This window comes from Orycteropus afer, unplaced genomic scaffold, assembly GCF_000298275.1.
Source record: "Orycteropus afer afer isolate SDZICR_OR568_19922 unplaced genomic scaffold, OryAfe1.0 scaffold00109, whole genome shotgun sequence".
Classification (NCBI taxonomy): Eukaryota; Metazoa; Chordata; class Mammalia; order Tubulidentata; family Orycteropodidae; genus Orycteropus; species Orycteropus afer.
The window spans coordinates 5,764,300-5,779,669 of record NW_006921696.1 but is presented as its reverse complement, the minus strand read 5'-3'; the positions used below and the strand labels follow the sequence as shown (position 1 = coordinate 5,779,669).

Genomic DNA, 15,370 nt, shown 5'->3' with positions numbered 1-15,370 from the left:
AGTCCTAAGTGAAATCCAATAATGATGAACATCCCAAATCTGTTTTCCTCAATTAATGTAATTAAATGCATGTCTAATCAAAGATACTATGCTATTATTAAGACATTATCTAAAATCCTATCAAATACAAATCTACATGAGATTTGTGACATAACTCCCTATTTTTGACTTTAGCTTCCTTTCTACTAACCATTCATTAATTTCCTCTTTCCTTTTTTTCTCCTTCACTGACGTCAATTGCTTTTTATTTCTTGTAAAATTGTTTCTCTGTGTAGTTCTGGGATACACTTGCTTTCCAGATGGCTTATTTTTATAATATAGAATCCCTTAGGTGTCACCCTGGTTAGTTCAAACATGAAAACTTTCTAGTTCCAATAAACATATACCAATAAATCAGATTCAAAAAACTGTTAACTAATAAAGCTAAAACAGGCTTCCATAATTTGTACCCATTTCTCTCACTGGCCTATTTTGAGGACTATGAAAGATTATGTGGCTTAAAAAAAAAACACTGCCATTGAGTCGATTCTGACTCATTGCAACTCCATAGGGTTTCCAAGGCTGCAAATCTTTGTGGAAGTAGATTGCCTTATCTTCCTCCTGCAGAGCAGCTGGTGAGTTTGAACTCCCAACTCTCTGGTTAACAGCCAAAAGCCTTACCCACTATGCCAACAGGGCTCCTTTATATGGCTTAAAACCAAACACACTGCCGTCGAGTCAGACCCAACCCATAGAGACCCCTCCTTGGGTTTCCAGGTGGTATCCCTACAGAAGTAGATTGCCCAACCTTCCTACTGAGGAGTGCCTGGTGGGTTTGAACACCCAGCCTTCTGGTTAGCAGTCAAATGCCTTAAGCACTATGCCACCAGAGCTCCTTTATATGGCTAAAAGTTCTGGAATATTGTGACTTTGTAACTAATTGAGTGAGGATAGCAGACTCTGGAATTGATTGTCTGCCCTTTGGCCACTGCCTTCCTTTCTGTTAAAACCAAAAGAAACCAAACCCACTGCCGTGGAGTCAGATCTTACCCATAGCAACCCCTCCTTGGGTTTCAGAGGTGGTATCACTACGGAAGTAGATTGCCCACCCTTCCTTCTGAGGAGTGGCTGGTGGGTTTGAATGGCCAGTCTCCTGGTTAGCAGTCAAATGCCTTAGGCACTATTCCACCAGAGCTCCCTCCCAGTTAAAAGAACCTCAATTTCAGCCATGTACTTTAGGGCAGGCTGTGAACAAGAAGGGGAGGGGAATCCTGCCTGGCCTTAAGATGGCCTACCTCAAACTATGATCCTGGGGTTCTTTCAACCACGAGGTCCTTTCTTTCCCAACTGCATATCTATGAGAGGCTAGATTTTCCTCCAGTACTGTACTTCAACCAAAACACTACATCATAACAGATTAAATGCAAGAGTAGATGTGAGAATCTGTGTTCTATTAAGTCAAACCTTAAAGAGATTTGCAAAAAGAGGTAAAACAATACTATTCTTCTCATTAAGTTGTTCTGCTTTGAAGAAGTTATTTTTCATAAAAATATATTATGCTAACATATAAGAGTTTATTATAGCTACTTTAAATCAGTTAATTTTTTTAATCATCAGATTTAATTTCTAATACAATGAATACTGATAGATATTACCCACATGAACAAAAAATTTTGGGAGTCTTAAGTTCTTAACAGCACAAAAGGTTCCTGAGACCAAAATACAACCATATTCACCTACTTCTTTTGCCAGCAATTAGTTTAGGGTTGGGCTTGCAATAGTTATTCTGACCAAAGTTAAGGGGTGGTCCTCTGGGGGCTTCTGGGGGGTTTCTCTTTAAAAGAAAAAAAAAATCGCTTTGTGAAAAAGAATTTGCTTACAACTGGACACAGCTCTATTTGGAGCTGCTGCCTGAAGCTGCTACAACTCTCTTTAACCATAATGGCAGGCAACTAAAGGACAAAGCCAAAATGCTAAGAATTGCAGAAGGTGGGTCTCTGATTACATCACTGAGTCACTGAATTAACAATCCTGATACTGTCCTATCTCAGATTTCTTGTTTACAGGAAAATAAATATTCTTTGTTTTTGTTGTTATTAGGTGCCATCAAGTCATCTCCAACTTATAGCGACTCTGTGCACAGCAGAACAACACACTGCCTGGTCCCATGCCACCCTCACAATCCTTGTTATACCTGAGCCCATCAAAGCACCCACTGTGTCTATCTGTCTCCGTGAAGGCCTTCCTCTTCTTCATTGACCTTCCACTTTACCAAGCATGATATCCTTCTCCAGGGAATGGTCTCTTTTGACAACATGACCAAAGTAGGTAGACAAAGTCTGGCCATCCTTGCTTCCACGGAGCATTCCGGCTACACTTCTTTCAGGATAGATTTGTTAGTCCTTTTAGCAGACCATGATACTCTTAGCATTCTTCTCCAACACCACAACTCAAAAGCATCAACTCTTCTTTGGTCTTCCTGATTCATTGTCCAGCTCTCACATGCTTAAGAGGTGATTGAAAATACCATGGCTTGGGTTAGCTGCACCTTAGTCTTCAAGGAGACATCTTTGCTCCTCAGCACTTGAAAGAGGCCTTTGCAGCAGATTTGCCCAATTCAATACATCTTTTGATGTCTTGACTGCTGCTCATTGGCACTCAAGTAATAAGAAGTCTTTGACAACTTCAATCTTTTCTTCATCTATCGTGACGCTGCTTATTCGTCCAGTTGTGAGGATTTTTGTTCTCTTTATATTGAGGTGTAATCACTGTAGACTGTAGTCTTTAATCTTCATCAGTAAGTGCTCTAAGTCATCCTCACTTTCAATGAGCAAACTTGTGTCGTCTGCATATCTCGGGCTGTTAAGGAGCCTTCCTCTGATCTTGATGCTACATTCTTCTTCATATAATCCAGCTTCTTGGATTATTTGCTCAGCATACAGATTGAATAAGTATGGTGAAAGGATACAACCTTGACACACTGCCTTCTTGATTTTGAACCATGTAGTATCCCCTTGTTCTGTTTGAATGACAGTCTCCTGACCTAGGTACAAGTTCCTCATGAGACACTCAAGTGTTCCGGAATCCCCATTCTTCTCAATGTTATCCATAATTTGTTAGGATCCACACAATTGAATGCTTTTGCATAGTCAATACAACATAAGTAAACATATTTCTGGTATTCTTTGCTTTCAGCTAAGATCTATCTGACATCAGGAATGATATCCCTCATTCCGTGTCCTCTTCTGAATCCAGCTGCATTTCTGGAAGCTCTCTGTCAATAAATTGCTGTGACCATTGTTTAATTATCTTCAGTAAGATTTTACTTGCATGTGATATTAATAATGTTGTTCAATAATTTCCACAATCTGTGGGATCACCTTTCCTTGAAATGGGTACAAATATGGATCTCTTCCAGTCAGTTGGCCAGGTAGCTGTCTTCCAACTCTCTTGGCATAACCAAGTGAGTGCCTCTAGTGGAGCATTCATTCATTGAAACATCTCAATAGGTATTCTCTCAATTCCTGGAGTACCTTGTTCTTTGCCAATTCCTTCAGTATAGCTTCAACTTCTTCCTTCAACACCATTGGTTCTTGATCATATGCCACCTCCTGAAATGGATGTCATTGACCAATTCTTTTTGGTACAGTAACTTTGTATATTCCTTCCATCCTCTTTTGATGCTTCCTGCATCATTCAATATTTTTCCCATAGAGTCTTTCAATATTGCAAATCGAGGTTTAAATTTTTTTCTCAGTTCTTTCAATTTCCTCATCTTTGGCTTTGGTGGTTGGTACATAAGTATGAATAATAGTAGTAATGACTGGCCATCCTTGTAGGCGTATGGATATTATCCTATCACTGACAGTGTTGTATTTCAGGACAGATCTTCAAATAGTCTTTGTGACGATTAATGCCACACCATTCCTCTTCAATTTGTCTTTCCTGGCATAGTAGATCATATGGTTGTCTGATTCAAAATGACCAAAACCAGTCCATTTCACCTCACTAATGCCTAAGATATTGATCTTTATGTGTTCCATTTCATTTTTGACAACATCCAATTTTCCTAGATTCATACTTTGTATATTCCATGTTCTAATTATTAATAGATGTTTGCATCTATTTCTACTCATATTGAATCATGCCACATCAGCTAATGGAGGTCCCTAAAGCTTTACTCTATCCATATCATTAAGGTCTTCTCTACTCTGAGGAGTCAGCTCTTCCCCAGTCACATTTTGAGTGTCTTCTGACCTGATGGATTCATCATCTTCCAGCATTTTATCAGACAATGTTTCAGGGCTATTCATAAAGTTTTCCAGTAATAAATCAGACAGTGTTTCACTGCTATTCATAAGCTTTCATTCGCCAGTTCTTTGAGAGGTGGATGGCCTCTTCCTTCTTCCAAGTCTGTCTTAGCCAGGAAGCTCCGCTGAAACCTGTCCACCATGGGTAACCCTTCTGGCATTTTGCATTTTAACACACCATTAATTTGGTTTTCTGCTGCTTGTAGCAGAAAGCATTCTTACTGATTCAGTACTTTTTTTTTCCTTTTCCACTTTTTGCCAATCATGAAGGAATTAAGATAAAACTAATAGAATAAAGAATTGAAAATTAGTTGTGATGTTTGTGTTTTGTTCATTTATGAATCCCAGTTGCATTTATCTGCATGCTGTGAATACTGATGAAACATCATAGCTCATCAGCTCATACCTTTGCACTGTTGAAATCCTTTCTGCGATTGGATATTTACACTCTGCTCCAGTAAAATCTTGGGTCCATGATTATAGATAAACCATTGCCATTGAGTCAATCCTGATTCACAGCAACTCTGTATGGCAAAGCAGAACTACCCCATAGGGTTTCTAACACTGCGATCTTTATGGAAGCAGACTGCCACATCTTTCTCCCACAGAGAGGCTTGTTGTTGTTATGTGCCATTGAGTCGGCCCTGACTCATAGCGACCCCTTCTTGGGTTGCCAAGGCAGTATCACTATGGAAGTAGATTGCCCAACCTTCTGATCTTTAGGTTAGCAGGTCAGCGCTTTAATCACTGCACCATTGAGTTCCTTGGGATTATAGACAAATTAGCAGATCAACACTCCCGGAAAAGAACTGGAACATAGATGCTAATGAGAGCAAAGCAGTAGTACTACTCCTTACATGGATGGGGGACACACATATTTGAATGCCATTCAAGATGTAAAGAGACCTGGCTACCACTGCCAACCACTCTGAAAAGGATCAAAATTATAGATCGCAGACAGAGTGGGATAAAAACATGGAACAAAACTCAAAATCATTTTTAAAAAATTTACTGGTCTGACAGAGACTGGTGACTGGTGAAACCCCAAGATTATGACCCTTAGCCACCCTTTGGGCCTGGAAATGAACTCACTCCTATGGCTTAACTTTCGGCCAAACAACACAACTATAAAGGGAACAACACCAGGGAGGTACACACTCCTTAGAACAATCAACCATAAGAAATCAAAAGGGCAGCATTTATATGGAGACAAAGCTCAGAAGGCAGGAATGCATAGGAAAGAAAGATACAGGGAAACGGTAACCACAGAAAGGAAGTGGGAAGAGAGCTGTCACATTGTAGGGATTGGAATCAATGTCACAAAATAAAATGTACATGAATTATTGAACAGAATATGAATTGGCTCTGTGAACTTTCACCTAATCACAATTTAAAAAAAAAAAAGGTAAAGAGCAAAAAGACAGCTGCCAACTAGTCTAATATCTCCACTCTATGGATGGAGAAAATGAGACCAGAAAGCCCATGTCGCATGCCTACCTCACCCCTGGCAGAAAAAGTGCCTTCAGACAGAGCACATTAGTCATTTATCTTATTAGCACTGTAGGATCACAGGAATGAGTTTAATCAATGATAGACACTAGTAATTTAGAGAGACTAAATGTTATTATGTTTAAAAAAAAAAAAAAAAACTTCCCCTTGCATATCAATTTTCTTTCCAAACTGTAATTTAAAAGAGAGAAAGCAGAAAGAAGCATAGTGCATGGTACCTAATTGGAACTCAAAAAAATATCTGTTAAACTAAACTGACTTTATCTTAAAGTAGGATTTTCTTTAACTCAAATCAGTGCTTTCCTGGCTACAGTTAATGAGTACCCCTATAATTTAAAAAGGCAGTAATATTTAATGTGTATCTCATCTCTTTTAGGAAACTTTGGCTATAGATTGTGCCATTAAATCTAGTCTCTTCTCAAGAAGTATGATTCTGAGTTCATATAAACTTAAGTCTTTATACATTTTGTATTCATATTAATTTGAGATGAGAGTAAGGAGGGGAGAGACGGGAGTTAGGGATAAAGAAAGAGAATGAAAAGTGGCTGTAAGCCTCAAAATAAGAAAAATAAAGGATAGTATAAGTCTCTTAACTTCAGACACACACAGAGAGTTCAGGTTCTAGAGAGGATATTGGTCATGGGTCCTCTGCCTTTTGGCAAGAGAGTCTTCATCACTGATGCCAGCCATCAGGTACTTGAGGCCTGTAATCCAGGTGCGGGCCTCCTCAGGATTGGAGGTGATAAGGTCCAGGGACTCCATGTGGTTACCATGGTAGATGGTGAAGCAGCAGCTGGGGTCAAAGTTTCCCTCAGCTTGTCTGTGGAATATTTCAGACTGCCGACCCTCGGTGACTTTGTAAATGGAGTCAATAATTACTGTGAGAGAAGCAAGACATACAATTATATAGCAGGCAAAGATACCTATCTAGGTTAGGGAAAAAAAGCAAAATCATTTTAAATAACAAAAATAAACATTTTTGCAAAGTACAGTTTTAAGTTCAAATGTAAAGCACAAGCCCTACAGTTTCCTGCTAGGAACCAACTCCACATAGTACTTTACCTACCTGGGTAGTCTTGACAATGCCCACCCAGGCCTTGGTCCAGGCTGTGCTGTGATTTATGTTAGTAACAGAGATATGCCCATCAGGGTTAGCAGACTGGTAGAAAATGTGGTTAATAAATATGTCAAATCTATAGTCTACCTATTTATGCAGGGAAAACATTCAAAGACCTAGAGTAGACGTTGATGTTTCACAGTGTGTCTTTCAGGGCATGATTACTGATGATAACTGCAGCGTGTTTTAATATAAAGGTTGGTGATTACCACTAGTAAAGGGCTATCTTGTACTTAAAGGGAAACTCAATAAATGCAGATAGAGAGGAACACATAGGGGTGGAGATTAACAGAGAAATAAAGAAAATTTGTTAGATTCTTCCAGAGTTTAAAATTTATATAAAGCTTATTGATTATATTACTGGTATTCCATAAAACCAAGGTTCAGTGAGCACTCAATATCATCACTTGCCCTAAATGGCCTCATACTTAATGTCAAACATCTTTCTAAATATAGATTCTAAAGCTTAAAATATACTATTTGTTGTTGTTGTTGTTATTTGCCGTCGAGTCGGCCCCGACTCACAGCGACCCCTCCTTGGGTTTCCGAGGCAGTTATCACTACGGAAGTAGGATTGCCCAACCTTCCTTCCGAGGAGTGGCTGATGGGTTTGAACCGCCAGCCTCCTGGTTAGCAGTCAAGTGCCTTAGGCACTATGCTACCAGAGCTCCTAAAATATACTATAGGAAGCCATATTTGTGAAATTTCTTAGCAGGGAAAGGAAAATGCTACAAAGCCAAGAAAAAAAAAATCCTTTTCTTAATAAAATGAAAAATCTATAGAAACCTAGATTCAAATACTAACTTTGTCATTATGTGGGGCAAGTTGCACAACACCTCTGAGACTCAGAGTCAAGGTAGGTCAACCAGATTCTTACTTACTGGCCTGAGTTGAGGAATAAAGAGAGAAACAGCAATTCAATTCAACAGTAACTGAAAGAAGCCCAGAGTAGATGGGTCATGATAAAACCAAAATTATTGGAAACAGAAACTACATGTAAGCACTCTGAGGTACATGCCAAGAAGAGTCAATACTAATATCAACAATATGACTGCTAACCAGAAGGCTGGTGGTTCAAACCCACCAGCGACTCCTCGGAAGGAAGGTTAGGCAATCTACTTCGGTAGTGATACTGCGTTGGCAACCCAAGGAGGGGTCGCTATGAGTCGGGGCTGACTCGATGGCACATAACAACAACAATATTTATAGCTGGTACTTTGAAAAGTACTAGAAACATGAGAAGCACTATAAAAGTTCAATTCTCCCAACTCATTCAATTCTCTCAACCACTCTATATGGCAAGACCTGTTATTAGCCCCATTTTATAGTTGAAACTGAGGCACTGAGAAATTACATAGAGGGCACAAGTAGTAAGCAGCAAACCTAGGATTTGAATCCAAGCTATCTTCTGGTTCCTGAGGCAATAGCCTCAACCATTATGTATAAATAAAAGTGGACTCTCTTTGTTGAAATCTCATCTCTACCACTTACTATTTAGCCTGGGCAAGTTTTCAACTGTGCTAAGCCTCAATATCACCTGTAAAGATGAGGATCATACCTCATAAGGGTGTCTACTTTATTGAGTGGTTATTAGACTGTAATGAACTTAATCCAAGTATGTGAGCAAAAGTCACTTAGCAGAATGTCACATCATACCCATTGCTGTTGAGTTGATTCTGACTCTTAGCAACCCCATAAGACATAGTAGAACTGCCTTACAGGATTTTGTAGGCTGTAGTCTTCACACCCGCAGATCACCAGATCTTTCTCTTGTGGAGCTGCTTGGTAGATTTGAACCACTAACTTTTCAGTTATCAGCTGAGTGCTTAACCACTGTACCATTGGGGCTGCTTTAGCAGAATCCCATAGTAAATGCCTAATAAATCATCATCGTGACTGTCAAAGTGCTTTGGCTCAAAACCTAGCACTTGGTTAGCTTTCAGAAACTGTGGTTATTATTATTTGAGAAACATTTATTGTTCTGCAATTTTTCCTCTGCCCTTGACAAGACATTGTTGTTGGTAGCTGCCATTGAGTCAACTAATGGCAACCCCATGTGTGCAGAGTAGAACTGCTCCACAGAGTTTTCAAGGCCATGATCTTTAGAAAGCAGATCATCAGGACTGTCTTCTGAGATGCCTCTGGAAGGTTTGAACCTCCCACATTTCAGCTAGTAATCAAGTGCTTAACCATTAAGTTATTAACTGACCAGTGGCAAAACTCTAATGCAGTCATCAGAAAAGGCAGACTGTAGTCTAAGCAGAGTTGTTATAACAGCCTTGAAATAAATCCCTTCAAGATGCTAACTCACATGGCTTGACACCTTCCCTAGTAACAAGTTGGTTCTACAATGAATGACATCAACCTTTTAAAACCAATCACTTAGGGTATGGTATGTTGGAGGACATAAATTTTAAGGAATTAGCTATTTAATTATGGCTGTAAAAGAAATGTGCATGAAATGATAGAAAAATAAAAGGGGAAAAAAAATTGTGGCAAATGAGTCACATAGCTAAAAGTGATTGGTGCCAGAGATAATGCAATGATGTCAAAGGTAGCAAAGGGCTTGGAGAGGTAGAGAAGAACAAGGAGGCGACCCAGGGAAAAAAGTATAAAGACACAGAAACATAAAGCCTACTCTAGGATGCTAAACAGTCCATTTATACTGGACTGGAAAGCTCAAAAAGGAGAATAACAGATGATAAAGCTGGAAAGGTAGGTAGAAGTCAGATTACAAAATGGCAGAATAGAGATCAGAGAGCTCTGGTGGCCCAGTGGATAAGGCATTTGGCTGTTAACCAGAAGATCAGCAGTTCAAACCCACCAGGTGCTCCATGGGAAGAAGATGAGGCTAACTACTTCCATAAAGATTTACAGTCTTCGAAACTCTATGGGGGTGGCTATGAGTTGGAACTGATTTGATGGCAGTGCATTTTGGAGACCAGAGATTAGTATTGCTTAGTTATAGAAACATTGATAATTTTGGTCAGAGAAGCATAGGCAAAGAGAGTTACTTTAGATAGCCTAAAACGTTTTTTGTTTGTTCGCTTGCTTACTTGCTTTTAACCATGATTCAGAAGTGTTTCATACTTTATTGATTATCCATATACCATCTATTTTTCCCTTTAGGACAGAACCTCAATTTTTTTCCTTGTATCAATCTATTCCTCCTGTGGCTCATAGTAAATGAGTCTATACCCAGTCTCAGGACAAGTTTTGACAGGTCTAAGCCTGTCATGGTAGCCCTATTCATATTTCTTCTAATTGATTTAGGTGTGACAGTGCAAGTAATTCTAAACAAGGAGACAAGAGGCAGTCTCTTTGAGGAAATGATGGAAGGCTCTGGAAGAGAATTCTTCTCCCAAAAGAGATGGTCCTTTGATCTCACCTCACTGTCATATTGGTCTGTGAGGCCCAGAATAGCTGAAGCCATGTTGCTACTGGCTTGATTACCATGTCAACACACAGGAAGCAGAGCCAAGAGAACTACAGGGAAATAGAATTAGAACCCCAGTGATCCACACTTGGGGCCTGCTTATCTCTGAGTTTCTTGTAATGTGAAGTAATGAATCTGCTTATCATGTAAACCTTCATTTAGTCTAGGTCTTCTATTACTTGAAGAAGATAGAATCTTAACTGATAAACAAGGTAGAAGAAACCAGCATGATGGAGACTGATTAGAAGACTTCATAATAGGACACCAAAAAGGTGAAGAGACCCTGGATTAAGGAAGCTACTGAAAAAACAGGAAGAGACAAATTAGAGATTGCTAACCAAAAGGCTGGTGGTTCAAACCCACAAGCCACTCCTCAGAAAGAAGACTGGGCAAACTACTTCCGTAGAGATAGTGCCTCAGAAACCCAAGGAAGAGTTGCTATGAGTTGGATCAACTCAATAGTAGTTAGTTCAGGTTTTTTTTTTTTTGTTTGTTTGTTTGTTTTTTTTAAAGATGTAGCAAGAACACAATGAAATGTCAAGTATAGAAGGTGTAAGGGAGAAAAGCTTTAACTAGGAGTCAAATCAAAACTATTTTACTGGGTATCACTAAAATTTAAATTAAAAAAATCCATTAATCAGTTAACTGTGCTCAAGATGTGGCAATACACTTTAAAGTCTGTGGGATTTTTATGAAGTGCTTCACATTTTATTGTTGTTGTTGTTGTTATGTGCCGTCGAGTCGGCCCCGACTCATAGCGACCCCTCCTTGGGTTTCCAAGGCAGTATCACTACAGAAGTAGGATTGCCCAACCTTCCTCCCGAGGAGTGGCTGGTGGGTTTGAACCGCCAGCCGTCTGGTTAGCAGGCAAGTGTCTTAGCCACTATGCTACCAGAGCTCCATCTATAAAACATCTTATCCCAACTAAAGTATATCATGTCTCCAACACAGGGGAGATGTTAGCATTCGAAGTGTAGATAGATAAGAAAATTGTCATGGATTGAAATTCCCCAAAATGTTAAAAAAGCAACACCACTTAACCTGTCTCTCAATATCTATTACCCATTGACTCCAAAACTTCCAAAAACATAGGAGATCTGAAGTTTCCACAGATCTCACCCAATATAACCCTTGTTAAGTCAAACAAAGAATTAATATGTTGGTTTTACTTTTTGCCTTCTCACTCTTCCTAGAGGGTCGCCATCGGAGACGAGTGCGGTGCTCATCCAGGTAAAAGAGGCGAACAAGTCCTTTGGTCCCACGCTTCAGTTTGATCATCTGTGTCCCAGACTGCATTACACTCATGCATCTTTCAACTGTAAAAGAGATTTGAATACACTCAGTCCTTTACCATGCATGATCACCAGTGTCAGAACCTCACTGTCACATAAAACCTCTGTTCAGTTTACTACCCCTTTCTCCACCAAAGACTCCAAGGACCAGAAGATAAACTTGGTAGAGGTGATCTGGAAAGAGAGTTGTTAAGGAATTGAATCATCATATTTATATCAGTAAAAAACTTTGTTGACTGTAAAATTGTTTTTCTAAGTAAACAGTATATCATTGCTGCACAGGATTGTCTTTTGTTTTAGCTGGCACCATATTGTTTTCTGGTGACACTGATGATCATTTGATACTTGGATTTATATTCCTAAAGCAGTTTCTCAGACATCATGTTAAATCTTCTGAGATTTTAAATAACCCATATAAAATCTAATCATAATGCTTTAAAATGAATACAGATTAAGATTGGCAAAATGTTGACAATCATTGAAGCTGGATAACAACTAGATTTAGATCATGTTATTATGTTTTACATATGTTTGAAAATAGTTTAAAATAAACATCATTTTTAAGATCAGAAAAAATCAAGTTTTCAAAACTGAACATAAAACATTTATTGATGAATTAAACTGCTAGAATTTCCACATAGAGTAATAACTCGGCAAGAATAAACTCAGGAATATTCAAATCTTTTATTGTCCAAGTTAAAGCATCATTTAAATCTGCTTTGCTTAAAAGTGAATTTTGCTGGAAATAGGTGTCTGTTGGCTTTGCCTATTTCCCTTTCTTTGGTCACAGCACCTCACTTTTCCTTTGGAACTGCTCCTCTCTCACTTCATGTGCCCTTGGTGAACTGTCAATCACCCCTAAGGAATGGGCACCTGATTTAAATTTAGAGTAAATCTGACTCCTTGTCAAAGAACATAAATCTTGACTAACTGGAAACAAAACAGAAAATACCAACTCATTGCCACTGAGTCAATTCCAAGTCATAGAGACCCTATAGTAAAGAGTACAACTGCCCCTTAGGATTTTTAAGCCTGTAAATCTTTATGGAAGCAGACTGCCACATCTTTCTCCAGCAGAGTAGTAGGTGGGTTCAAGCCACCAACCTTCTGGTTAGCAGGAGAGTACTTAACCACTGCACCACTGTTGTCATGTGCCGTCGAGTTGGACCCGACTCATAGAGACCCTTCCTTGGGTTTGCAAGGTGGTATCACTATGGAAATAGATTGCCCAACCTTCCTTCCAAGGAGTGGCTGATGGGTTTGAAGCGCCAGCCTTCTGGTTAGCAGTCAAGTGCCTTAGGCACTATGCCCACTACGGCCCCACAAATGGAAACAGCTGAGCCATTTCAAAGTTGAGACAAAAGACTTCTGGTTTACTCCCAAAGAGGCTACAGTTATTATTATTCCTGAGGCTGACAAATAACTCAGTTCTCCCCTTGATTCTATGAGTTATGCAATATCTTCCCAAATACTCTTTTTTCATTCTCTGTCAGAAACTGTTTTTGTTTCACAAAGATCTCTGACTGACACACTTCCATAACCATGTATCCAGGGCACTTGAACCATCTGACTCTGAGTTCCTACCTGATCAAGCAGGACACGGGTAGAGAGAAACAATGCATAAAACAATCAGAAATAAATTTCAGCAACCACAGACTCTTACTCTTTTGGCTGAATATCTTGTCTTTACCATGTAAAGGCATTTTCATGCAAAACCTTAATGTTGTCTGAACAGAGTATTCATTAAAAGCAACTTCAGCATAACCAACTTGGGCTGTTTACTCCATAAAAGAGTTCCCCCATCAAGGAAATTAAGGAAGATCTGCATGGGATTAAGTACAGTTTCAGGATGTGATGCTGAAGGGAAGGTAAAGCATAAGGGAAGGTAAAGATAAATCAAATATCCAAATAATAAAATATACATATATATATATATATATATATATATATATATATATATATATAGTTTAAGAAAACAAACACATAAACTTGAAATGTTGACTTTGAAGCACAGAACAAAATTTGCTATTTGGTTTCACACACACTAATCCATCTACCCACTAATGAGTCCCATTCATTTAGGCAATGAAAGCCATGACTTTGAATTCTTGACAGCCATGTGATTCACTGCACACTAGTAATGAGAACAGACAAGAGAGCATCAGTGCATCAAGGCAAAACCATCACTCACAATACTTCTAAACCCAAAATCAAATCCATGGCTGTCAAGTCGATTCCAACCTATAGCAACCTTATAGGACAGCATAGAACCACTCCAAAGGATTTCTAAGGCTGTATATCTTTATGGAGTAGTTGGTGAGTTCAAAGTGCTGACCTTTCAATTAGCAGCCAAGTACTTAACCACTTTACCAATAGAGCTCCTCTAATAAATATACTACAAGTTAAAAAAAAAAAAAAAATTGACCATTGGCAAGGGGTCACATCAATAAGCAAGCAAATGTTTACAAAAGCAAATATTCCTCATTCCAGACATAGGACCCTGTGATGAGGGTATAGCAGAACAAGGACAATTTATCTTTGACCTTGAAGAGTTTAAATTTTAAGGGGGAAAAAAAAGAGAATTTCAGTCTAGGGCAGAATCCCAGATCTGGTCATACAGTTAGGACCTTGTGCAAGTTCCTTAACCTCTCTAAACCTCTGTTTACTTACCTATAAAATGAGGTAATGTCATTTAACTCTTGAATTACTCTGAGGAATAATGAGTTGATTCACATGAAGTACTGAAAACAGTACTTTTTCATATGTATAGCACTAGCATATCATAAATACTATACCAAAAGGTCAAATCCATTGTCACTGAGCAAATGCCAGATCACCAGAATCCGATAAAACAGAGTAAACTCCAGCACTGGTGGGTTCAAACTGTCAACCTCTGTTTAGCAGCTGACTGCTTAACCACTGCACCATCTGGCCTCCTTGTAAACACTACAAATGGTAGCTAGTATTATAATTTTATTATTATTGAAATCTTAAAAAAAATTACAAAGACAAATATTAGGAACTCTATAAAGAAAAAAGAAGACAGTGGGCTGGAATGGAGAGAAGTATATTGATAAAATAAGAACACATGGGGACTTGGGGACAAGTAGGATCAGAGGTACGATCAGAGGGTAAGGGGAAGATTAGCCTCAGTCTTTGGGAGGGTGGCTTACAATGGAACTGACAGGGTCAATGATTCCAAAGGCAGGGAAAGACTAGTCTCTGGAGGTTTGCAGAAGCTAGGGTATCAAGATTTTATTCCATTGGCAATGATGGACCTATCAGATATTTTTTGAGCAGAGGAGTGGCTGAATAGAAGATATAATTCAAGAAGATATCTCTTTAGAGAAAGATAAAACTGTTTAAACCATAGTAGAAAACAAAATTACCTGCCCCTCCCTCAAAAAAAAGGGCAAGGACTGACAATTTCTGACAGAGTCCTCCAATTTGTTTATACTGACCCTTATTTACCTTGCCTTTCACCGCTTTTCTCTGAAATGGAACTGGTATGGCCATATCTCAATTTTTTTTTTTTTAATTGTGATTTGGTTGAAGATTTACAGAGCAAATTCACTTTCCATACAGCAGTTCACATATACTTTGTCTCATGTCATTAACCACAGTTTACCACAATGCAACAGCTTCCCTCCCACTTCCTCCCCATAGTTACCACTTCCCAGTGTCCATCCCTCCATACTCTCTTGCCCCCTGAGCTGTCTCCCTGTAC

The 15,370-nt window shown here is 39.0% G+C and overlaps 1 protein-coding gene across 1 annotated transcript in view; it reads right to left on the bottom strand.

Moving 5' to 3' along the window:
* Positions 1-15,370, bottom strand: part of PLCH1 (phospholipase C eta 1) — a 330,067-nt gene that overhangs the window by 158,190 nt on the left and 156,507 nt on the right. Inside the window, exons 2-3 of the mRNA XM_007943576.2 lie at positions 11,521-11,667; positions 6,433-6,676 (exon numbers count right to left, since the gene is read on the bottom strand). Coding sequence (XP_007941767.2) covers positions 6,433-6,676; positions 11,521-11,667 — 391 coding nt within the window. The remainder of the gene's footprint in view (positions 1-6,432; positions 6,677-11,520; positions 11,668-15,370) is intronic.